The 26,270-nt window shown below is 46.7% G+C and overlaps 1 protein-coding gene across 1 annotated transcript in view; it reads right to left on the bottom strand.

The window, feature by feature from the left end:
- The window catches only part of nbas (NBAS subunit of NRZ tethering complex), a 296,853-nt gene that overhangs the window by 270,124 nt on the left and 459 nt on the right, over positions 1-26,270 (bottom strand). Inside the window, 7 exon segments of the mRNA XM_090233327.1 lie at positions 9,502-9,635; positions 12,248-12,381; positions 18,969-19,012; positions 19,213-19,260; positions 20,118-20,195; positions 20,396-20,432; positions 25,964-26,015. Of these exon segments, the coding sequence (XP_090089453.1) occupies positions 9,502-9,635; positions 12,248-12,381; positions 18,969-19,012; positions 19,213-19,260; positions 20,118-20,195; positions 20,396-20,432; positions 25,964-26,015 (527 nt within the window).

Raw genomic sequence — 26,270 nt, 5'->3', positions numbered from 1 at the left:
CAGTATTTCACACAGACCAGACCAGACAGGGGGAGTCCCCAGTCTAGTATACTGTCAGTATTTCACACAGACCAGGCAGGGGGAGCCCCCAGTCTAGTATACTGTCAGTATTTCACACAGACCAGGCAGGGGGAGCCCCCAGTCTAGTATACTGTCAGTATTTCACACAGACCAGACCAGACAGGGGGAGTCCCCAGTCTAGTATACTGTCAGTATTTCACACAGACCAGACCAGGCAGGGGGAGGCCCCAGTCTAGTATACTGTCAGTATTACACACAGACCAGACCAGGCAGGGGGAGCCCCCAGTCTAGTATACTGTCAGTATTTCACACAGACCAGACCAGGCAGGGGGAGCCCCCAGTCTAGTATACTGTCAGTATTTCACACAGACCAGGCAGGGGGAGGCCCCAGTCTAGTATACTGTCAGTATTACACACAGACCAGACCAGGCAGGGGGAGCCCCCAGTCTAGTATACTGTCAGTATTACACACAGACCAGACCAGGCAGGGGGAGCCCCCAGTCTAGTATACTGTCAGTATTTCACACAGACCAGACCAGGCAGGGGGAGTCCCCAGTCCATTATACTGTCAGTATTTCACACAGACCAGACAGGGGGAGTCCCCAGTCCATTATACTGTCAGTATTTCACACAGACCAGGCAGGGGGAGTCCCAAGTCCATTATACTGTCAGTATTACACACAGACCAGACCAGGCAGGGGGAGTCCCCAGTCTAGTATACTGTCAGTATTTCACACAGACCAGACAGGGGGAGCCCCCAGTCTAGTATACTGTCAGTATTTCACACAGACCAGGCAGGGGGAGCCCCCAGTCTATTATACTGTTGGTATTTCACACAGACCAGACCAGGCAGGGGGAGCCCCCAGTCCATTATACTGTCAGTATTTCACACAGACCAGACCAGGCAGGGGGAGCCCCCAGTCTAGTATACTGTCAGTATTTCACACAGACCAGACAGGGGGAGCCCCCAGTCTAGTATACTGTCAGTATTTCACACAGACCAGACCAGACAGGGGGAGCCCCCAGTCTAGTTTACTGTCAGTATTTCACACAGACCAGGCAGGGGGAGCCCCCTAGTCTCCCCAGTAGTGAGTGTAGAGGAAGCAGCATCAATAGTCTCCCCAGTAGTGAGTGTAGAGGCAGCAGCATCAATAGTCTCCCCAGTAGTGAGTGTAGAGGAAACAGCATCAATAGTCTCCCCAGTAGTGAGTGTAGAGGAAACAGCATCAATAGTCTCCCCAGTAGTGAGTGTAGAGGCAGCAGCATCAATAGTCTCCCCAGTAGAGAGTGTAGAGGCAGCAGCATCAATAGTCTCCCCAGTAGTGAGTGTAGAGGAAACAGCATCAATAGTCTCCCCAGTAGTGAGTGTAGAGGCAGCAGCATCAATAGTCTCCCCAGTAGTGAGTGTAGAGGAAGCAGGATCAATAGTCTCCCCAGTAGTGAGTGTAGAGGCAGCAGCATCAATAGTCTCCCCAGTAGAGAGTGTAGAGGCAACAGCATCAATAGTCTCCCCAGTAGTGAGTGTAGAGGAAACAGCATCAATAGTCTCCCCAGTAGTGAGTGTAGAGGAAACAGCATCAATAGTCTCCCCAGTAGTGAGTGTAGAGGCAGCAGCATCAATAGTCTCCCCAGTAGTGAGTGTAGAGGAAGCAGGATCAATAGTCTCCCCAGTAGTGAGTGTAGAGGCAGCAGCATCAATAGTCTCCCCAGTAGAGAGTGTAGAGGCAACAGCATCAATAGTCTCCCCAGTAGTGAGTGTAGAGGAAACAGCATCAATAGTCTCCCCAGTAGTGAGTGTAGAGGAAACAGCATCAATAGTCTCCCCAGTAGTGAGTGTAGAGGAAGCAGCATCAATAGTCTCCCCAGTAGTGAGTGTAGAGGCAGCAGCATCAATAGTCTCCCCAGTAGTGAGTGTAGAGGAAACAGCATCAATAGTCTCCCCAGTAGTGAGTGTATAGGAAGCAGCATCAATAGTCTCCCCAGTAGTGAGTGTAGAGGAAACAGTATCAATAATCTCCCCAGTAGTGAGTGTAGAGGAAACAGCATCACTAGTCTCCCCAGTAGTGAGTGTAGAGGCAGCAGCATCAATAGTCTCCCCAGTAGTGAGTGTAGAGGCAGCAGCATCAATAGTCTCCCCAGTAGTGAGTGTAGAGGCAGCAGCATCAATAGTCCCCCCAGTAGTGAGTGTAGAGGCAGCAGCATCAATAGTCTCCCCAGTAGTGAGTGTATAGGAAGCAGCATCAATAGTCTCCCCAGTAGTGAGTGTAGAGGAAGCAGCATCAATAGTCTCCCCAGTAGTGAGTGTAGAGGAAACAGCATCAATATTCTCCCCAGTAGTGAGTGTAGAGGAAGCAGCATCAATAGTCTCCCCAGTAGTGAGTGTAGAGGAAAAAGCATCAATAGTCTCCCCAGTAGTGAGTGTAGAGGCAGCAGCATCAATAGTCTCCCCAGTAGTGAGTGTAGAGGCAGCAGCATCAATAGTCTCCCCAGTAGAGAGTGTAGAGGCAGCAGCATCAATAGTCTCCCCAGTAGTGAGTGTAGAGGAAACAGCATCAATAGTCTCCCCAGTAGTGAGTGTATAGGAAGCAGCATCAATAGTCTCCCCAGTAGTGAGTGTAGAGGAAACAGCATCAATAGTCTCCCCAGTAGTGAGTGTATAGGAAGCAGCATCAATAGTCTCCCCAGTAGTGAGTGTAGAGGAAACAGTATCAATAATCTCCCCAGTAGTGAGTGTAGAGGAAGCAGCATCACTAGTCTCCCCAGTAGTTTGACAATCTGGACCCTCTATTCCTGGACCCTCTATTCCTGAAACTATCCGCCGCCATTGTCGCAACCCCTATTACCAGCCTGTTCAACCTCTCTTTCATATCGTCTGAGATCCCCAAGGATTGGAAAGCTGCCGCAGTCATCCCCCTCTTCAAAGGGGGCGACACCCTGGACCCAAACTGTTACAGACCAATATCCATCCTGCCCTGCCTATCTAAGGTCTTCGAAAGCCAAGTCAACAAACAGATCACTGACCATCTTGAATCCCACCGTACCTTCTCCGCTGTGCAATCTGGTTTCCGAGCCGGTCACGGGTGTACCTCAGCCACGCTCAAGGTACTAAACGATATCATAACCGCCATCGATAAAAGACAGTACTGTGCAGCCGTCTTCATAGACCTTGCCAAGGCTTTCGACTCTGTCAATCACCGTATTCTTATCGGCAGACTCAGTAGCCTCGGTTTTTCGGATGACTGCCTTGCCTGGTTCACCAATTACTTTGCAGACAGAGTTCAGTGTGTCAAATCGGAGGGCATGCTGTCCGGTCCTCTGGCAGTCTCTATGGGGGTGCCACAGGGTTCAATTCTCGGGCCGACTCTTTTCTCTGTATATATCAATGATGTTTCTCATGCTGCGGGCGATTCCCTGATCCACCTCTACGCAGACGACACCATTCTATATACTTCCGGCCCGTCCTTGGACACTGTGCTATCTAACCTCCAAACGAGCTTCAATGCCATACAGCACTCCTTCCGTGGCCTCCAACTGCTCTTAAACGCTAGTAAAACCAAATGCATGCTTTTCAACCGTTCGCTGCCTGCACCCGCACGCCTGACCAGCATCACCACCCTGGATGGTTCCGACCTTGAATATGTGGACATCTATAAGTACCTAGGTGTCTGGCTAGACTCTAAACTCTCCTTCCAGACCCATATCAAACATCTCCAATCGAAAATCAAATCAAGAGTCGGCTTTCTATTCCGCAACAAAGCCTCCTTCACTCACGCCGCCAAACTTACCCTAGTAAAACTGACTATCCTACCGATCCTCGACTTCGGCGATGTCATCTACAAAATTGCTTCCAACACTCTACTCAGCAAACTGGATGCAGTTTATCACAGTGCCATCCGTTTTGTCACTAAAGCACCTTATACCACCCACCACTGCGACTTGTATGCTCTAGTCGGCTGGCCCTCGCTACATATTCGTCGCCAGACCCACTGGCTCCAGGTCATCTACAAGTCCATGCTAGGTAAAGCTCCGCCTTATCTCAGTTCACTGGTTACGATGGCAACACCCATCCGTAGCACGCGCTCCAGCAGGTGTATCTCACTGATCATCCCTAAAGCCAACACCTCATTTGGCCGCCTTTCGTTCCAGTTCTCTGCTGCCTGTGATTGGAACGAATTGCAAAAATCGTTGAAGTTGGAGACTTTTATCTCCCTCACCAACTTCAAACATCTGCTATCTGAGCAGCTAACCGATCGCTGCAGCTGTACATAGTCTATTGGTAAATAGCCCACCCATTTTCACCTACCTCATCCCCATACTGTTTTTATTTATTTATTTTTCTGCTCTTTTGCACACCAATATCTCTACCTGTACATAACCTTCTGATCATTTATCACTCCAGTGTTAATCTGCATAATTGTAATTATTTGCCTACCTTCCCATGCCTTTTGCACACAATGTATATATAGACTCCCCTTTTTTCTACTGTGTTATTGACTTGTTAATTGTTTACTCCATGTGTAACTCTGTGTTGTCTGTTCACACTGCTATGCCTTATCTTGGCCAGGTCGCAGTTGCAAATGAGAACTTGTTCTCAACTAGCCTACCTGGTTAAATAAAGGTGAAATAAAAAAATAAATAGTGAGTGTAGAGGCAGCAGCATCAATAGTCTCCCCAGTACTGAGTGTAGAGGCAGCAGCATCAATAGTCCCCCCAGTAGTGAGTGTAGAGGTAGCAGCATCAATAGTCTCCCCAGTAGTGAGTGTAGAGGAAGCAGCATCAATAGTCTCCCCAGTAGAGAGTGTAGAGGAAACAGCATCAATAGTCTCCCCAGTAGTGAGTGTAGAGGCAGCAGCATCAATAGTCTCCCCAGTAGTGAGTGTAGAGGCAGCAACATTATTAAATGTTCTCTCACCCATCACCTTATAAATTACAAAGTGAAACCGTGTTTAGAAATATATGCTAATTCTATGGAAATGAAATACAGAAATATCTCATTTACCTAAGTATTCACACCAGAGTCAATACTTTGTAGAAACACCTTTGGCAGCGATTACAGTCGTGAGTCTTCCTGGGTAAGTCTAAGAGCTGTGAGTCTTCCTGGGTAAGTCAAAGAGCTGTGAGTCTTCCTGGGTAAGTCTAAGAGCTGTGAGTCTTCCTGGGTAAGTCAAAGAGCTGTGAGTCTTCCTGGGTAAGTCTCTAAGAGCTGTGAGTCGTTCTGGGTAAATCTCTAAAATCTTTACACAACTGGATTATACAATATTTGCACATCGTTTTCAAAATTCTTCAAGCTCTGTCAAGTTGGTTGTTGATCATTGCTAGACAGCCATTTTCAGGTCTTGCCATATATTTTCAAACAGGATGCAAGTTGTGGGATATTGTATTCTTTACAGGCTTCCTTCTTTTCACTTAGTCAATTAGTTTAGTATCGTGGAGTAACTACAATGTAGTTGATCCATCCTCAGTTTTCTCCTATAACAGCCATTAAACTCTGTTACTGTTTTAAAGTTATCATTGGCCTCATGGTTAAATCCCTGAGCAGTTTCCTTCCTCTCCGGCAACTGAGTTAGGAAGGACGCCTGTATCTTTGTAGTGACTGGGTGTATTGATACACCATCCAACGTGTAATTAACTTCATGTTTAAAGGGATATTTAATGTCTGCTTTTATTTTAATGTTTTTATCCATCTACCAGTTGGTGCCCTTCTCAGTGAGACATTGGAAAACCTCCCTGGTCTTTGTGGTTGAATCTGTGTTGTGAAATTCACTGCTCTACTGAGGGACCTCACAGATAATTGTATGTGTGGGGGTACAGAGATGAGGTAGTCATTCACAAATCATGTTAAACACTTATTATTGCACACAGAGAGTCCATACAAGTTATTACGTGACTTTGTTAAGCACATTTTTACTGGCTTGTCAAAGGGGTCGAATACTTATTGACTCAAGATTTTTCAGATTTACACTTTTTATTAAATTTGAAGAAATGTCTAAAAACATAATTCCACTTTGACATTCGGGGGTATTGTGTGCAGATCAGGGACACAACATCTACATTTAATCAATTTTAAACTCGTAACACAGTATAAGCCGTACCTACGAGGGGCGAGTCGTCTCCTGCCAGGGTTTAATTACCACGCCGTCCCTACGAGGGGTGAGTCGTCTCCTGCCAGGGTTTAATTACCATGCCGTCCCTACGAGGGGTGAGTCGTCTCCTGCCAGGGTTTAATCACCACGCCATCTCTACGAGGGGTGAGTCGTCTCCTGCCAGGGTTTAATTACCACGCCGTCCCTACGAGGGGTGAGTCGTCTCCTGCCAGGGTTTAATCACCACGCCATCTCTACGAGGGGTGAGTCGTCTCCTGCCAGGGTTTAATTACCACGCCGTCCCTACGAGGGGTGAGTCGTCTCCTGCCAGGGTTTAATTACCACGCCGTCCCTACGAGGGGTGAGTCGTCTCCTGCCAGGGTTTAATCACCACGCCGTCCCTACGAGGGGTGAGTCGTCTCCTGCCAGGGTTTAATCACCACGCCGTCCCTACGAGGGGTGAGTCGTCTCCTGCCAGGGTTTAATCACCACGCCATCTCTACGAGGGGTGAGTCGTCTCCTGCCAGGGTTTAATTACCACACCGTCCCTACGAGGGGCGAGTCGTCTCCTGCCAGGGTTTAATTACCACGCCGTCCCTACGAGGGGTGAGTCATCTCCTGCCAGGGTTTAATCACCACGCCATCTCTACGAGGGGTGAGTCGTCTCCTGCCAGGGTTTAATTACCACACCGTCCCTACGAGGGGCGAGTCGTCTCCTGCCAGGGTTTAATTACCATGCCGTCCCTACGAGGGGTGAGTCGTCTCCTGCCAGGGTTTAATTACCACGCCGTCCCTACGAGGGGTGAGTCGTCTCCTGCCAGGGTTTAATTACTACGCCGTCCCTACGAGGGGTGAGTCGTCTCCTGGCAGGCTTATTTCACTATACTCAACATGAGTGGGTTGAGTCACTGACGTGATCTTCCTGTCCGGTTCTGCGCCACATCGGGCTCGTGGGGTGGATGAGATCTTTGTGGGCTATACTCAGCCTATACTCTCTCCACTGGGATTATCTGCCTCTGACCCAATTCTGGGGGTTGAGTCACTGGCTTACTGGTGCTCTTCCATCTATTCCTATCTTCTGGCTCGTTTCGGTGGTTTAGATCTTCGTGGGCTATACTCAGCCTGGTCTCAGGATGGTAAGTTGGTGGTTGAAGATATCTCTCTAGTGGTGTGGGGGCTGTACTCAGCCTTGTCTCAGGATGGTAAGTTGGTGGTTGAAGATATCTCTCTAGTGGTGTGGGGGCTATACTCAGCCTGGTCTCAGGGTAGTAAGTTGGTGGTCTGTTGATATCTCTCTAGTGGTGTGGGGGCTGTACTCAGCCTTGTCTCAGGGTGGTAAGTTGGTGGTATGTTGATATCTCTCTAGTGGTGTGGGGGCTATACTTTGGCAAAGTAGTTGGGGTTATATCCAGCCTGGTTGGCCCAGTCCGAGTAGAGGACTGGTCACCCCTCAGAGCCTGGTTCCTCTGGTCTACCCAGTACAGCCAGAAGAGGACTGGCCACCCCTCAGACCCTGGTTCCTCTGGTCTACCCAGTACAGCCAGTAGAGGACTGGTCACCCCTCAGATCCTGGTTCCTCTCTACCCGGTACAGCCAGTAGAGGACTGACCACCCCTCAGAGCCTCGTTCCTCTCTACCCGGTACATCCAGAAGAGGACTGGCCACCCCTCAGAGCCTGGTTCCTCTCTACCCAGTACAGCCAGAAGAGGACTGGTCACCCCTCAGAGCCTGGTTCCTCTCTACCCAGTACAGTCAGTAGAGGACTGGTCACCCCTCAGAGCCTGGTTCCTCTCTACCCAGTACAGCCAGAAGAGGACTGGCCACCCCTCAGACCCTGGTTCCTCTGGTCTACCCAGTACAGCCAGTAGAGGACTGGTCACCCCTCAGATCCTGGTTCCTCTCTACCCGGTACAGCCAGTAGAGGACTGACCACCCCTCAGAGCCTCGTTCCTCTCTACCCGGTACATCCAGAAGAGGACTGGCCACCCCTCAGAGCCTGGTTCCTCTCTACCCAGTACAGCCAGAAGAGGACTGGTCACCGCTCAGAGCCTGGTTCCTCTCTACCCAGTACAGTCAGTAGAGGACTGGTCACCCCTCAGAGCCTGGTTCCTCTCTACCCAGTACAGCCAGAAGAGGACAGGTCACCCCACTGAGCCTGGTTCCTCTGGTCTACCCAGTACAGCCAGTAGAGGACTGGTCACCCCTCAGAGCCTGGTTCCTCTCTACCCAGTACAGCCAGTAGAGGACTGGTCACCCCTCAGAGCCTGGTTCCTCTGGTCTACCCAGTACAGCCAGTAGAGGACTGGTCACCCCTCAGAGCCTGGTTCCTCTCTACCCAGTACTGCCAGTAGAGGACTGGTCACCCCTCAGAGCCTGGTTCCTCTCTACCCAGTACAGCCAGTAGAGGACTGGTCACCCCTCAGAGCCTGGTTCCTCTCTACCCAGTAGAGGACTGGTCACCCCTCAGAGCCTGGTTCCTCTGGTCTACACAGTACAGACAGAAGAGGACTGGTCACCCCTCAGAGCCTGGTTCCTCTCTACCCAGTAGAGGACTGGTCACCCCTCAGAGTCTGGATCCTCTCTACCCAGTAGAGGACTGGTCACTCCTCAGAGCCTGGTTCCTCTCTAGGTTTCTTCCTAGGTTTTGGCCTTTCTAGGGAGTTTTTCCTAGCCACCGTGCTTCTACACCTGCATTGCTTGCTGCTTGGGGTTTCAGGCTGGGTTTCTGTACAGCACTTTGTGACCCCCAGTACAGTAGAGCTTCTACACCTGCATTGCTTGCTGCTTGGGGTTTCTGTACAGCACTTTGCTGATATAAAAAGGGCTTTATAGATAAATGTGATGGATTGATTCAAACAGTCCATATCGTTGAGACTAATGTTTGGCTACAACGGCGGATATTTCTACTGAGAACAATTTCATGGATATTAATCGTGAGAATCTTCCGGACATTAACATGCATGGACACTCACAAGATTTATCGATTCCCGTTTGAAACCCAGCGAACAGTTAATTAGTCCACAGACACAGCCAAACACACACACACACACACACACACAGCCAAACACACACACACACACACACACACACAGCCAAACACACACACACACACACACACACACACAGCCAAACACACACACACACACACACAGCCAAACACACACACACACACACACACACACAGCCAAACACACACACAAACACACACACACAGCCAAACACACACACACAGCCAAACACACACACACACACACGGTCTGTGTTTGAACAAGGATTAGACAGCAGACGGTCTGGTAATGGAACAGACAAGCCACTCACCTCAGAGTTTACACACACACACACACACACACACACGGAAAGTTCAAGCGGAGGGGTTGAGATGACAATGAGCCAATACCTGACGAGGTAGCTCTTGAGCCCGCCCCCGTATGTGATGACGAGCAGCTCAGCCGACCACTGAGCACTGGCCGTGTACTCCAGGAAGATCAGGCCTGCTGCGGCGTAGCTGAAATCACCCGGGAAACTGGCCATCTGGAGAGGAGTTAGAGAGACAGGGGATCCATTTAACCTGCTCTTACATCGTCTCATACCATCTGATGAACCATGAGGATTTTACTACTTATCAAGACAACAAAGATCACGAAGATCAAATACTTTGAAATAACGAGACATAAATAACACTATCAGGGAAAGAGGAGAGAGAGAGACCGGGGGGGGGGTAAGAGGAGAGAGAGACCGAGGGGGGGGTAAGAGGAGAGAGAGAGACCGGGGGGGGGGTAAGAGGAGAGAGAGAGACCGGGGGGGGGGGTAAGAGGAGAGAGAGAGACCGAGGGAGGGGTAAGAGGAGAGAGAGAGACCGAGGGAGGGGTAAGAGGAGAGAGAGACCGAGGGAGGGGTAAGAGGAGAGAGAGAGACCGAGGGAGGGGTAAGAGGAGAGAGAGAGACCGGGGGGGGGTAAGAGGAGAGAGAGAGACCGGGGGGGGTAAGAGGAGAGAGAGACCGAGGGGGGGTAAGAGGAGAGAGAGACCGGGGGGGGGTAAGAGGAGAGAGAGACCTTGGGGGGAGGAAGAGGAGAGAGAGACCGGGGGGAGGAAGAGGAGAGAGAGACCGGGGGGAGGAAGAGGAGAGAGAGACCGGGGGGAGGAAGAGGAGAGAGAGACCGGGGGGAGGAAGAGGAGAGAGAGACCGGGGGGAGGAAGAGGAGAGAGAGACCGGGGGGAGGAAGAGGAGAGAGAGACCGGGGGGAGGAAGAGGAGAGAGAGACCGGGGGGAGGAAGAGGAGAGAGAGAACGGGGGGAGGAAGAGGAGAGAGAGACCGGGGGGAGGAAGAGGAGAGAGAGACCGGGGGGAATGAGGAGAGAGAGAGAGACCGGGGGGAATGAGGAGAGAGAGAAGAGAGACCGGGGGGGAATAGAGGAGAGAGAGAGGGGGGGAAAAGAGGAGAGAGAGAGAGACCGGGGGGGAAAGAGAGGAGAGAGAGACCGGGGGGGAAAGAGAGGAGAGAGAGAGACCGGGGGGGGAAAGAGAGGAGAGAGAGAGAGACCGGGGGGGAAAGAAAGGAGAGAGAGAGAGACCGGGGGGGAAAGAGAGGAGAGAGAGAGAGACCGGGGGGGAAAGAGAGGAGAGAGAGAGAGACCGGGGGGGAAAGAGAGGAGAGAGAGAGAGACCGGGGGGGAAAGAGAGGAGAGAGAGAGACCGGGGGAAGGAAGAGGAGAGAGAGAACGGGGGGAGGAAGAGGAGAGAGAGACCGGGGGGAGGAAGAGGAGAGAGAGACCGGGGGGAATGAGGAGAGAGAGAAGAGAGACCGGGGGGAATAGAGGAGAGAGAGAGGGGGGGAAAAGAGGAGAGAGAGAGAGACCGGGGGGGAAAGAGAGGAGAGAGAGAGAGACCGGGGGGGAAAGAGAGGAGAGAGAGAGAGACCGGGGGGGAAAGAGAGGAGAGAGACCGGGGGGAAAAGAGTAGAGAGAGAGAGAGACCGGGGGGAAAAGAGTAGAGAGAGAGAGAGACCGGGGGGGAAAATAGGAGAGAGAGAGAGACCGGGGGGGAAAGAGAGGAGCGAGAGAGACCGGGGGGGAAAGAGAGGAGAGAGAGAGACCGGGGGGGAAAGAGAGGAGAGAGAGAGACCGGGGGGGAAAGAGAGGAGAGAGAGAGAGACCGGGGGGGAAAGAGAGGAGAGAGAGAGAGACCGGGGGGGAAAGAGAGGAGAGAGAGAGACCGGGGGGGAAAGAGAGGAGAGAGAGAGAGACGGGGGGGGAAAGAGAGGAGAGAGAGAGAGACCGGGGGAAGGAAGAGGAGAGAGAGAACGGGGGGAGGAAGAGGAGAGAGAGACCGGGGGGAGGAAGAGGAGAGAGAGACCGGGGGGAATGAGGAGAGAGAGAGAGACCGGGGGGAATGAGGAGAGAGAGAAGAGAGACCGGGGGGGAATAGAGGAGAGAGAGAGGGGGGGAAAAGAGGAGAGAGAGAGAGACCGGGGGGGAAAGAGAGGAGAGAGAGAGAGACCGGGGGGGAAAGAGAGGAGAGAGAGAGAGACCGGGGGGGAAAGAGAGGAGAGAGACCGGGGGGAAAAGAGTAGAGAGAGAGGGAGACCGGGGGGAAATGAGTAGAGAGAGAGGGAGACCGGGGGGGAAAATAGGAGAGAGAGAGAGACCGGGGGGGAAAGAGAGGAGAGAGAGAGACCGGGGGGGAAAGAGAGGAGAGAGAGAGACCGGGGGGGAAAGAGAGGAGAGAGAGAGAGACCGGGGGGGAAAAGAGAGGAGAGAGAGAGAGACCGGGGGGAAAGAGAGGAGAGAGAGAGACACCGGGGGGGGAAAGAGAGGAGAGAGAGAGACCGGGGGGGAAAGAGAGGAGAGAGAGAGACCGGGGGGGAAAGAGAGGAGAGAGAGAGACCGGGGGGGAAAGAGAGGAGAGAGAGAGAGACCGGGGGGGAAAGAGAGGAGAGAGAGAGAGACCGGGGGGGAAAGAGAGGAGAGAGAGAGACCGGGGGGGAAAGAGAGGAGAGAGAGGAGCATGGGGGGCGTACAGCAGCATAGCCTGACTGACCCCCCTCTCCGGAGCCCAGAGTCTGACTTCTCACCAGAACACCACATCTACCAGCCCATTGTGTGTATATGTGTGCGTATGTATGAGTGTGTTTATGTGGTTACCGGGGGGATGACGAACAGTTCGCTGCCCATGAGGTCGAAGACGCGCACGGTACCGGTACTGTCAGCGTACGCCAGCAGGGCACAGTCATGGGACCACACCACCCTCCGCCACTGGGGACTGGGGTCCTTCGGCACTGTAACACACACACACACATTATTACACACACCATATCACTCACACACACACACACACACACACACTATGACACACACCATATCACTCACACAGTTCTGCAGCTACTTTCCCCATATGAATATCCTACAGTCAACGCAGCTCATGTGTTGACTTGTAAAACACGATGATGTTTGTGTCATTCACAACCAAAAAGTTACCAACTAAATGTAAATCTAGTGTAGGACAGGACCTGTTCCAAATTATCCCTTTGACACTCCTTCCAGAACAGGAGAAATATCCTTTACATTTTATTCAGCCAAATTCAAATTATAGTTGTCTTACTCTAAATCATATAATATTTAAAAATAATAGAAATGGCACAGGACTTGAGCATACCTTGTCTGCTAAATGAACTACAGCCTAAGGAGCGTAGCCTGGTAACAGACGGAGTTCACCTACTGTATGCTCTGAAATACACTCTCTTCATATCGTGTTTCTTTACGCCTGCCTAAAATCAAGGATTTATTGGGATGCTGGAGGCTACATTAACAAGGATTTAGACTGTTCTAAATGCTTCAAAGATCCGCTTGGAGATAATAAAAGTGTTTATGTTAATTAGCCGATCAATTAACCATAAGACAGGCAGTAATTCTCATGATATTTACCCAGATGATATAGTCATGATCTGGTCAGAACAACGAGGTATTAAAATGTTTACAGATGCAGTATGTACCATGTTTTTGGAGCGACCTGACCAAATGCACATAGAAATGTGTTATAGATCAGTCACTCTCGTTAAAAAGCAAACTAAGAAGTGGTAGATCTGTTCTACGTAGGTTATTTCTACGCTTCCCGTTCTTATGTTCGGTCTTTGCGTCTTTCTTCCGGTTTTCTACACCAGTTTCAAAACAGCTGAAAATACAATATTTTTGGTGATGGAAAATAGATTTTCACGGCAGTTTAGACTGTATAATGATTCTCTATACTCTTGATATGTCACATACTGAAATAAGAAAACGATTAGAATTTAAGCAACCAGAAAAATAGAGAAGTGATTAGTGTAATACCCAGCATGCTTTGCAACTACATTTTTTAAAACTTTAAGTTTGATCATTTAGCAGACCCTTTTATTCAGGGGGGACTTCCGTCTAGAACATTCAACGAAGGGCGATAAACAACCACGGGTTATAAATAATAAAAGTTAAAATAAAAAAACATAATAATTGTAATCGTCAGTGTAGTTAAACTGGTCTGTCGGTCGGGCAACGAACTACACGATGCCAGTTCTGAAACTACTGAAAAGGCTTTGAACAAGACCGATAGGAGCATTAACTTTCCCTACTGAAAAGGCTTTGAACAAGACCGATAGGAGCATTAACTTTCCCTACTGAAAAGGCTTTGAACAAGACCGACAGGAGCATTAACTTTCCCTACTGAAAAGGCTTTGAACAAGACCGATAGGAGCATTAACTTTCCCTACTGAAAAGGCTTTGAACAAGACCGATAGGAGCATTAACTTTCCCTACTGAAAAGGCTTTGAACAAGACCGATAGGAGCATTAAGGTTCCCTACTGAAAAGGCTTTGAACAAGACCGATAGGAGCATTAAGGTTCCCTACTGAAAAGGCTTTGAACAAGACCGATAGGAGCATTAACTTTCCCTACTGAAAAGGCTTTGAACAAGACCGATAGGAGCATTAACTTTCCCTACTGAAAAGGCTTTGAACAAGACCGATAGGAGCATTAACTTTCCCTACTGAAAAGGCTTTGAACAAGACCGATAGGAGCATTAACTTTCCCTACTGAAAAGGCTTTGAACAAGACCGATAGGAGCATTAACTTTCCCTACTGAAAAGGCTTTGAACAAGACCGATAGGAGCATTAACTTTCCCTACTGAAAAGGCTTTGAACAAGACCGATAGGGGCATTAACTTTCCCTACTGAAAAGGCTTTGAACAAGACCGATAGAGGCATTAACTTTCCCTACTGAAAAGGCTTTGAACAAGACCGATAGGAGCATTAACTTTCCCTACTGAATTCTCTGTTCAGCTATTGTTAATTTAAAAAACATCAATGTGACACAGTGATTTCTTCATTAAGTTGTAGTGTTAGAAAACAGATTAAATGCATTCTGTGACGTTGGGAAACACAAAGAAAAACGCTTCATAGCACCAAAAAAAAGTTTAAGTTAAGAAAATATTTTTTCTTAATTAAGTAGCAAAAAAGCTTGAAAATATTGATATTGAGAGGTTTATGTAAGAAACAAACATCGGAGTTAGAAAATGCATATTCACAGTTCAATCAACTTAATACGAACCATTTATTTCCATCTGTTTAGAGTTCAAGCCGCCTAATAAGTTGTGCATTTAATTAACAATGAGCTTAAAGTTCAATGTACTTAGTCAATTTGCCAGCTGATGCAACTCAAATCTGTTCCCACTTAAGAGTCACAGTGACTATTAGTTTGAGTAAGGACAACAAAAATCACTTCCAGTCGACTCTGATATGGCAGCACATTGGAGTTTACAGTGTGTGTGTGTGTGGGGGGGGTGTGTGTGTGTGTATGTGTGTGGTGTGTGTGTGTGTGTTTGGGTGGTGTGTGGTTAGAAACAGGAAAAGGAAGCATATTGGAGTTTAGTGTGTGTGGTGTGGTGTGTGTGGTGTGGTGTGTGTGGTGTGTGTGGTGTGGTGTGTGTGGTGTGGTGTGTGGTTAGAAACAGGAAAAGGAAGTATATTGGAGTTTAGTGTGTGTGGTGTGGTGTGTGTGGTGTGGTGTGTGTGGTGTGGTGTGGTGTGGTGTGGTGTGGTGTGGTGTGGTGTGTGGTTAGAAACAGGAAAAGGAAGCATATTGGAGTTGAAAGCAGCATCACTCGGTTACCGTGTGGAGGGAGAACAGCCATGGTAACGTCGCCTCACATTAAAACAACCGTTATTCCTGTAGGTTTTTAGAACTGGCCAGGGAAGCATAACAGACTCTAAACGATAATGTAATGGCATAGAAGAAATGAAATTACTATATATATATATATATATATATATATATATATATATATATATATATATATATATATATATATATATATATATATATATATATATATATATATATATATATATATATATATATATATATATATATAATACTATAATATATATATCTATAATACTATAATATATATATATATATATATATATAATACTATAATACATATCTATAATACATATATCGATAATACTATAATATATATATAATACTATAATATCTATAATACTATAATATATATCTATAATATATACCTATAATACTACACAATGACATCACCTCACTGGCTTCTTCATTTAACCTGTCTTCTCTCTGAGTGTTTTCCACTACATAGAGTGGCCAGCCAAATAGAAGAAGTCAGGCCTGGGGGGGGGGCATTTTACCATTTAATTCAACCTAGCAAGAGGCTGCTGTATTGCAGTGTATATGAAGTGCATGCTATGGTAGTTTCCATAACAACAAATACCCAACTGGACTAAAACAAATCATATCATTCTGCCAGGTAGGTATAGTCTACTTTCCAGTTAACATTTAATTGAGAAGTCTTTTTTTTGCGGGGGGGGGGGGGTTTAAGACTTCCCATCTACCAGAAGATTAGCGTCACTGCTAACGGCAACACAGAGCAGGCAGATGAGCGCACCGCAGACACACGCAGATGTGCGTTCTGGTTCCCTCGTCAGAAAGCGGCAGGAAATACGCATCACTAATGAATTCCATTCATGTCTGATGATTAACTCAGACAGTCAGGCCCTACTAAAGGTCAACGCATTTCTGAATATTGTTTAAAAATTCGAGGGGATGCCCCCGAGGGACCCGAACGATAATATCTGGACCAGAATAAAGCTCTTCACACTACAGATTGTTCCTGCAGTGATGATTCACCATCTTCATCGAAGGTTTTCCTCCTTCCTCTGTAGATGGTCACCATGAAGTCTTGGGTCCATCAGCCGCCTACGTAAATTAGGCAGACTAATGAGTGTCTCGCTCTCACCAACGTGATTGGTTAGGCTACACTGACTGACGAGGACCGTTGTCACTCTCTTTAGCGTCACAGTCTGGCAAGCCCCGACATCCTAGGAAATTAATCCGAGGAAATCCTTTTGGTTTAATTGCCCTGATGCGATAGCGTGGAAATATAGCCATGACAAACAGGGAATAGGAAATGGACTTTATTCAGTCAGACAGACACCAGGGGCCTTCAGGAAGTATTCAGACCCCTACACGGGGTATCGTGATGTCATTACGGGGTACCGTGATGTCATTACGGGGTACCGTGATGTCATTACGGGGTATTGTGATGTCATTACGGGTATCGTGATGTCATTACGGGGTATTGTGTGTAGACTGATGAGATATGATGTTGTTTTTTGTATCCATGTTAGAAATGTAATGTATCAACATTTGGAAAAAGTGAAGGGGTCTGAATACTTTCTGAACACACTGTATAAACAACACTTGCTGTTTAGTTGTCAAAGCTCAGTAAATAGTCGACTATGAGCCGCTAATCGGCGTGGCTGGCTATGTGAAACACGCCAAAGAAAAATGGGGGCAGAAATCAATAATTAGGCGAAGAGGATTTCCACCAAAATCACGCTCTCTCCCCAGGCTCCTCTGTGTAGAGAAATTAGACCAACCCAATACAGCGCACACAATTTGTACCAGGAGGCGGGACAGACAGCAGACTGCGTTTCCTTGTAGTCGCTGGCTTTGTGACAGACAGGCAGGCAGGCGCCTGTCCTACCAATAGATCAGTAGGAGATGCATATCGTTCATCCTAGTGGGAGAGGGCTCAACGCACTAGCCAATTTAAACTTTCCAGGGTGCTTTAGGAGTAGTGAGTGATCCCAGGGTGCTCTATGAGTAGTGAGTGATCCCAGGGTGCTTTATGAGTAGTGAGTGATCCCAGGGTGCTTTATGAGTAGTGAGTGATCCCAGGGTGCTCTATGAGTAGTGAGTGATCCCAGGGTGCTTTATGAGTAGTGAGTGATCCCAGGGTGCTCTATGAGTAGTGAGTGATCCCAGGGTGCTTTATGAGTAGTGAGTGATCCCAGGGTGCTCTGAGTAGTGAGTGATCCCAGGGTGCTCTATGAGTAGTGAGTGATCCCAGGGTGCTCTGAGTAGTGAGTGATCCCAGGGTGCTCTGAGTAGTGAGTGATCCCAGGGTGCTCTATGAGTAGTGAGTGATCCCAGGGTGCTTTGTGAGTAGTGAGTGATCCCAGGGTGCTTTATGAGTAGTGAGTGATCCCAGGGTGCTTTATGAGTAGTGAGTGATCCCAGGGTGCTTTATGAGTAGTGAGTGATCCCAGGGTGCTTTATGTAGTGAGTAGTGATCCCAGGGTGCTCTATGAGTAGTGAGTGATCCCAGGGTGCTTTGTGAGTAGTGAGTGATCCCAGGGTGCTTTATGAGTAGTGAGTGATCCCAGGGTGCTTTATGAGTAGTGAGTGATCCCAGGGTGCTTTATGTAGTGAGTAGTGATCCCAGGGTGCTCTATGAGTAGTGAGTGATCCCAGGGTGCTCTATGAGTAGTGAGTGATCCCAGGGTGCTTTATGAGCAGTGAGTGATCCCAGGGTGCTTTATGAGCAGTGAGTGATCCCAGGGTGCTTTATGAGTAGTGAGTGATCCCAGGGTGCTCTATGAGTAGTGAGTGATCCCAGGGTGCTTTATGAGTAGTGAGTGATCCTAGTGTGCTTAATGAGTAGTGAGTGATCCTAGTGTGCTTTATGAGTAGTGAGTGATCCCAGGGTGCTTTATGAGTAGTGAGTGATCCCAGGGTGCTTTATGAGTAGTGAGTGATCCCAGGGTGCTTTATGAGTAGTGAGTGATCCCAGGGTGCTTTATGAGTAGTGAGTGATCCCAGGGTGCTTTATGAGTAGTGAGTGATCCCAGGGTGCTCTATGAGTAGTGAGTGATCCCAGGGTGCTCTATGAGTAGTGAGTGATCCCAGGGTGCTCTATGAGTAGTGAGTGATCCCAGGGTGCTTTATGAGTAGTGAGTAGTGATCCCAGGGTGCTCTATGAGTAGTGAGTAGTGATCCCAGGGTGCTTTGTGAGTAGTGAGTGATCCCAGGGTGCTCTATGAGTAGTGAGTGATCCCAGGGTGCTTTATGAGTAGTGAGTGATCCCAGGGTGCTCTATGAGTAGTGAGTGATCCCGGGGTGGGAACACATACATTCTAAGTGATTTCAATGGGGTCTTTCTCCATTCTGATTGGTTTATATAGTGTTCAACCAAAAATAATTTGTTTGCACTCATTTCAGATCATTTCCATACTGCACGATAAAAACAATCTAGACTAGAGATGTTGGAACCAAATGTTGCAATTGTGATTTGATTTTTTAAATCAATATAATAAATAAACAATTTAGAGCAAAACACTTTGGTTAACTATTGGAATCATGGAGGTAGAAGGATTATTCTAATTCGATAGTTAGAATATAACAGTGGGCACTTTGAATACAGTGTAGTTTCACATGACAACAAATGAAAATGCCAGGGAGGAGTTATTGTGACAGGGTAGGAACCAAAGTGTTGATAAGTGTTTCGTTGATTTAGAAGATACTTACCCTGACACTTCCCAATGACGGAGCCAAAGTCATCCCTCGCAGACCTGGTGGGGGAAAAAAAAAAACGGAGAATAGAATATACACAAACGTTCTGCATGTCACCTTAAAAAGGTCAAATTACGGATAGTTATACACAGCACCCTGCTGACTGGGAGGGTTTCTACTGAGTAGACAGAACATCTGATAAACTTTTTACATTTGAGTAATTTTAGTTTAGAACGGACACACTATCTCACATCATTACCTGATCTCCACACACTGGTCCTGAACCACAGCCAGCAACTTCCCATTACTGGAGAGAGAGGAGAGAGATTTAGGACTTCTAACCACTAGGCTACCTGGGGCGGCAGGTAGCCTAGTGGTTTAGAGCGTTGGACTAGTCACCGAAAGGTCTAAGATCGAATCCCAGAGCAGACAAGGTAAAAATCTGTCTTTCTGCCCCCTGAACGAGGCAGTTAACCCACTGTTCCTAGACCAGTTAACCCACTGTTCCTAGGCCAGTTAACCCACTGTTCCTAGGCCAGTTAACCCACTGTTCCTAGGCCAGTTAACCCACTGTTCCTAGGCCAGTTAACCCACTGTTCCTAGGCCAGTTAACCCACTGTTCCTAGGCCAGTTAACCCACTGTTCCTAGACCAGTTAACCCACTGTTCCTAGGCCAGTTAACCCACTGTTCCTAGACCAGTTAACCCACTGTTCCTAGACCAGTTAACCCACTGTTCCTAGACCAGTTAACCCACTGATCCTAGGCCAGTTAACCCACTGTTCCTAGGCCAGTTAACCCACTGTTCCTAGACCAGTTAACCCACTGTTCCTAGGCCAGTTAACCCACTGTTCCTAGGCCAGTTAACCCACTGTTCCTAGACCAGTTAACCCACTGTTCCTAGACCAGTAATTGTAACTAAGAATGTGTTCTTAACGGACTAGTTAAATAAAGGCAAAAATACAAATAATAATTTAAATCATAAGACAAACTAAATCTGGCTAAATTAACCCTGATGGCTCCCTTGTAAAAAAAAAACTTGGGTCTCAATTGCCGTCGAGGTCAAAATAAAAGGTCAAATAAACATTAACAAAGGTCAGAGGTTGAATTCCTATGAATGTATGAAGGGCCCGGAGTGGTGCCTGCGTGTGTACTGTACTATATACCTTGCTAGCACCAGTTGCCAGTTGATCTGCTTGTTGGCCAGTCGGACCAGGCCGGGAGGTAGAGAGGAGCTAGAGGGACTGGTTCAAGATCACAGATAAATCAGTCAGCTGTTACAAACCACAACAAGAGGACCAACACAACAGCATAAACATTAGTAAAGTCAATTTGTCAAAAAACTATATACAGTTGTACGAAGCTGGAAAGAGTTTCAGGCTACAGGGGTAAATAGTAATGAAATAGTTGATGCGTTTCGATGTGAGTAATATAAAGAGCTTACCTGTACCACAGGTAATGCAGGATGAACCTAAAAGGTCCTACAACAGACACGGAGAAGACACGGTGAGGAGTGGCTAGGATCACACATGTTGAAGGTAAAATGTTCAGTTACTACCGAAATGGCCAACCCCGTCAGAATTAATTAAATAGGCCTTCATTCATTTATTTATTTAACTTTTATTTCCATTGCGGATAAACCTCTCCTAATAGCGGTAGTGTTTCCCCAGAGGTGGGACCAAGTCATGTGACTCGAGTCCACACCTCTGGTGTTTATTAATGATGATAAGCAGCTCACTTAGTCCATTAAACGTTGTACATCTCCTCTTTCCAACTTTAAGTTTAAACCCGGGCGGCTAACCAGCTAGATTACCACCCCGGGCGGCTATCACGCTAGATTACCACCCCGGGCGGCTATCACGCTAGATTACCACCCCGGGCGGCTATCACGCTAGATTACCACCCCGGGCGGCTATCACGCTAGATTACCACTCCGGGCGGCTAGACATTTTTAAAACATTAACTTTTTTTTAAGATCACAAATAGGCAGTTAACAGTGTTGGGCATAGATGCATATCTGTATTCCCAGTCATGTGAAATCCATAGCTTTGTGCCTAAATTATTAATTTAAAATGGACTGATTTCGTCATGTGAACCTCAGTAAAATATTTGAAATGGTTGCGTTTATATTTTTGTTCAGTGTCAAACCAGAGTAAAAGCAAGGAAGCCGGTTCTACTCTGAACTCTGTTCTGGTGTTAAACTGAGTGGGTCGAGCTTAACACATCAACCATGTTACCCGTAGATAAGACAGCAAAGTAAGGTTTTAACAATTCGAAAAAAAAGTTTGCATTCAAATGCCACTTCCTGTTGCAAACAGAAATCCTTTCCCCTTGTCACAAGGGGATTGATCGGCAGATTTAAGAAGAAATTATTAATTTTTTTAAATCGGCAACCCTGTTACTTTATTTGGTATAGTCATTTTAAGAGGGACTGGCGAAAACAAATGTTTTGACTTGAAATCTTTATCATACTTCATATTCCTCTTACTGTTTTTAGCTAGAAATACCACTCAAAACGTTAAAATGCGCAGACTATATAATATATATTTTCATGATTTAACTTTTCATTTTTGTCCTCCTTCATTCCCTTTAAATGTGACTTATTTCAACATTCTAAAAAAAAAAAAACATTGTGACATCACTTCTAACTTCCATTCACTGCAAATACAACAGACTAACTATAAATAATTACAGAAACAGTTTTAAAAAAAGGGCATGACACCTTTGTCTACTTCTGTGCTATTCAAATCTGTAAATAAGTACAGAAATATCTACTGCCAATCAAGACGTCCAGCTGTTTTAGTAACTACACCAACTAATGTAGCTGTTGGACTAACAATGGAACTTTGCAGAACTTCCAAATGACGGATGTGTTGGTAAATTCCCTCTGGAGTGCCAGAGTACACCTAGAGAGTGCAGCTCCGAGTGAGCTCTGGGCGTTGGTCAATTCAAAGTGTTTCGCTCTCTGACCACTCACTGGACGCTCTGGCAGAGGAGTAGGTTTGATCTGAGCGTTCACAACGGCTGTCAGGTTCCCAGCTACTTCCAGACACAAATTATAGAACACCTCAATCTGACCACATTACTTCAGCGGAGCTGGTTAGGCTGTTTGTACTGTTATCCAGAGCGTTGGAGCAGGTAGATTTTGACATTGCAGGTAAGATGTGTATTTCACCAGCCATGTTGGTGGGTGGTCAGGGCTCCACAGTGCCAACATTTCAATCGCATTTGTGACTAAAAAGTCAAGTATGATCACAGTAAAATAAATGCTGCAGTCAAGTTTTCAAAGTATTTCTGCCTGTTTTGTTTCATAGTTGGTCAATTAAATCGAACAAAGTCAAAGAACTAGGAATCCCATCTAGCCTTTCCCACCTCAACACTGCCTGGCTGGGGGCTGTGTGCACCTGAAGAGCTGAGTGAAAGATTTGTTTTAATAAGTGCTGTGCACAGTAATAAAAGATGGTGTCATTTACTTGAAAACGAAAGTCTACTTTAGTGACACTTTGTCCTTGTGTTTCCGTTCTCATTGTTTTGTTCCACAAGCCAGGTCGTTTTTCTACGTTTTTAATTTCACCTGCTAGAGAAGAGAAGACAACGCGTTTACTAGTCAGACTCCATCTCACAGGCACAAACATGACTCCAATCGTGTTACCACGGCAACCTCCAGTGGTGGAAAAAGGACCCAGTTTTCATACTTCAGTAAAAGTAAAGATAAATTAATAGAAAATGACTCAAGTAAAACTCACCCAGTAAAATACTACTTGAGTAAAAGTGTAAAAAGGTATTTGGTATTAAATGTACTTAAGTATCAATTGTAAATTTAATTGATGAAATAAACATGTATTAAAAGTAAAAGTATAAATCATTTCAAATTCCTGATAATAAAGCTAACCAGAGGGCATCATTCATCTTTTGTTTTTTAACTTACGAATAGCCAGGGGCACGCTCCAACACTCAGACATCCTTTACAAACAAAGCCTGTGTTTCGTGAGTCCTCCAAATCAGAGGCAGTAGGGAGGACCAGTGATGTTCTCTGTTTAGTGAGTCCTCCAGATCAGAGGCAGTAGGGATGACCAGGGATGTTCTCTGTTTAGTGAGTCCTCCAGATCAGAGGCAGTAGGGATGACCAGGGATGTTATCTGTTTAGTGAGTCCTCCAGATCAGAGGCAGTAGGGATGACCAGAGATGTTCTCTGTTTAGTGAGTCCTCCAGATCAGAGGTAGTAGGGATGACCAGGGATGTTCTCTGTTTAGTGAGTCCTCCAGATCAGAGGCAGTAGGGATGACCAGGGATGTTCTCTGTTTATTGAGTCCTCCAGATCAGAGGCAGTAGGGATGACCAGGGATGTTCTCTGTTTAGTGAGTCCACCAGATCAGAGGCAGTAGGGATGACCAGGGATGTTCTCTGTTTAGTGAGTCCTCCAGATCAGAGGCAGTAGGGATGACCAGGGATGTTCTCTGTTTAGTGAGTCCTCCAGATCAGAGGCAGTAGGGATGACCAGGGATGTTCTCTGTTTAGTGAGTCCTCCAGATCAGAGGCAGTAGGGATGACCAGGGATGTTCTCTGTTTAGTGAGTCCACCAAATCAGAGGCAGTAGGGATGACCAGGGATGTTCTCTGTTTAGTGAGTCTGCCAGATCAGAGGCAGTAGGGATGACCAGGGATGTTCTCTGTTTAGTGAGTCCTCCAGATCAGAGGCAGTAGGGATGACCAGGGATGGTCTCTGTTTAGTGAGTCCACCAGATCAGAGGCAGTAGGGATGACCAGGGATGTTCTCTGTTTAGTGAGTCCACCAGATCAGAGGCAGTAGGGATGACCAGGGATGTTCTCTGTTTAGTGAGTCCTCCAGATCAGAGGCAGTAGGGATGACCAGGGATGTTCTCTGTTTAGTGAGTCCTCCAGATCAGAGGCAGTAGGGATGACCAGGGATGGTCTCTGTTTAGTGAGTCCACCAGATCAGAGGCAGTAGGGATGACCAGGGATGGTCTCTGTTTAGTGAGTCCACCAGATCAGAGGCAGTAGGGATGACCAGGGATGGTCTCTGTTTAGTGAGTCCACCAGATCAGAGGCAGTAGGGATGACCAGGGATGTTCTCTGTTTAGTGAGTCCTCCAGATCAGAGGTAGTAGGGATGTTCTCTGTTTAGTGAGTCTGCCAGATCAGAGGCAGTAGGGATGACCAGGGATGTTCTCTGTTTAGTGAGTCCTCCAGATCAGAGGTAGTAGGGATGACCAGGGATGTTCTCTGTTTAGTGAGTCTGCCAGATCAGAGGTAGTAGGGATGACCAGGGATGTTCTCTGTTTAGTGAGTCCTCCAGATCAGAGGTAGTAGGGATGTTCTCTGTTTAGTGAGTCTGCCAGATCAGAGGCAGTAGGGATGACCAGGGATGTTCTCTGTTTAGTGAGTCCTCCAGATCAGAGGTAGTAGGGATGACCAGGGATGTTCTCTGTTTAGTGAGTCCTCCAGATCAGAGGTAGTAGGGATGTTCTCTGTTTAGTGAGTCCTCCAGATCAGAGGCAGTAGGGATGACCAGGGATGGTCTCTGTTTAGTGAGTCCACCAAATCAGAGGCAGTAGGGATGACCAGGGATGTTCTCTGTTTAGTGAGTCCTCCAGATCAGAGGCAGTAGGGATGACCAGGGATGTTCTCTGTTTAGTGAGTCCTCCAGATCAGAGGCAGTAGGGATGACCAGGGATGTTCTCTGTTTAGTGAGTCCTCCAGATCAGAGACAGTAGGGATGACCAGGGATGTTCTCTGTTTAGTGAGTCCTCCAGATCAGAGGCAGTAGGGATGACCAGGGATGTTCTCTGTTTAGTGAGTCCACCAAATCAGAGGCAGTAGGGATGACCAGGGATGTTCTCTGCTTAGTGAGTCCTCCAGATCAGAGGCAGTAGGGATGACCAGGGATGTTCTCTGTTTAGTGAGTCCACCAGATCAGAGGCTAGTAGGGATGACCAGGGATGTTCTTGCTAATCATTCAAAATGTAATGAGTAGTTTTGGGTGTCAGGGAAAATGTATGGAGTAAAAATAAAAAATATCTTTAGGAACGTAGTGAAGTAAATGTTGTCAGAAATATAAATAGTAAAGTAATTTACAGACAGAACAAACAAAAATGACTTAAGTAGTACTTTAAAGTATGTTTTACATCACAGGTAACCTCCCACCCTTAAAGGGGCAGGTGAACATCTGTCTTATTGGTTAAAAGTTTAATTAATTATACCACATTACTTACGTCTTACTAATATTCCATTTATTGTTTTCGAAACATTAAAAACATATAATATTTTTTTGGTGTCATTTTAGCGGCATAATCTGGGGCAGGTAGATTATAAAACTGTGAGGGGCAGGTAGATCATTCAAATCTGGGGCAGGTGGATCAAAATATGATTGTACTGCTGATAACAATTTAAAAACGGTTTTTTTCCCATGTTTACTGACACTGGTCTTATTCAACAGGCGTTTCGCGTACAGAAATTAATCAGTTATTCTGCGCTCTGGAACACGCAGATGAGAGTGCTCTGAAATCAGAGTAGATTAACATAAAACAGCATTTAACACAACGTAAAGAGTAAAGCACCTTGTTCTACTAATCTGATATTCAAATCATAACAGTAATAGCATATCAATTTCTTCCACGACCACAAAAACACTTGTAACAACCACTTTTTCTTCATGGAAAATTAGCATTCGTTTTATTTAACCTCTTGAGATGGGGAAAAAAATGTGTTGTGTTAAATTGAACATGTGCTCTTTTTGACTGAATGTCAAAATTAGGTGAAATTAAAAATAAATACATAATTTAATACCAAGTTACACTTCTCAAACCGAGTAGGTGTAACGACCCAGCAGGCTCTGGTCAAACGTAATGCACTAGGGGAATATAGGGTGACTCGGGAGGCAACCTTGGGCTTGCTTCCAATACGATCATTATTTTCTTAACATGAATTTAAAAAGGGATCAGTATGAAAAACCAGATCAGCGAGGACAAAGATGTCTCGAGGATCCCGTCTTACCTGTCACAGCCTTGGCAATAACAGATGAACTGTGCTCCTTGTTGCCTCGCAACTGCAAATGTCAGAGAGTGACAGACTGTTATTTATCTTTCTATACAAACCCTGAATTACAGTGTGATTGGAAACCAACCAATTTACACCAGTGTGATGATACTAGGGCCGAGACATTTTCCCTGGACAAAGTACAGAATATGGTAACGTCAAGACAGCTAACTTAGCATCATCAACAAATTCACAACAGACTAGTTAGCCAACGTTTGGAAAGTAAAAACAAAAATATCAAAATACACCTCAACGCTGAAGTTAA

This window comes from Oncorhynchus mykiss, chromosome 4 (genome assembly GCF_057628025.1).
Source record: "Oncorhynchus mykiss isolate SJ-2025 chromosome 4, ASM5762802v1, whole genome shotgun sequence".
Lineage (NCBI taxonomy): Eukaryota > Metazoa > Chordata > Actinopteri > Salmoniformes > Salmonidae > Oncorhynchus > Oncorhynchus mykiss.
This window is presented reverse-complemented; position numbering and strand designations above follow the sequence as displayed.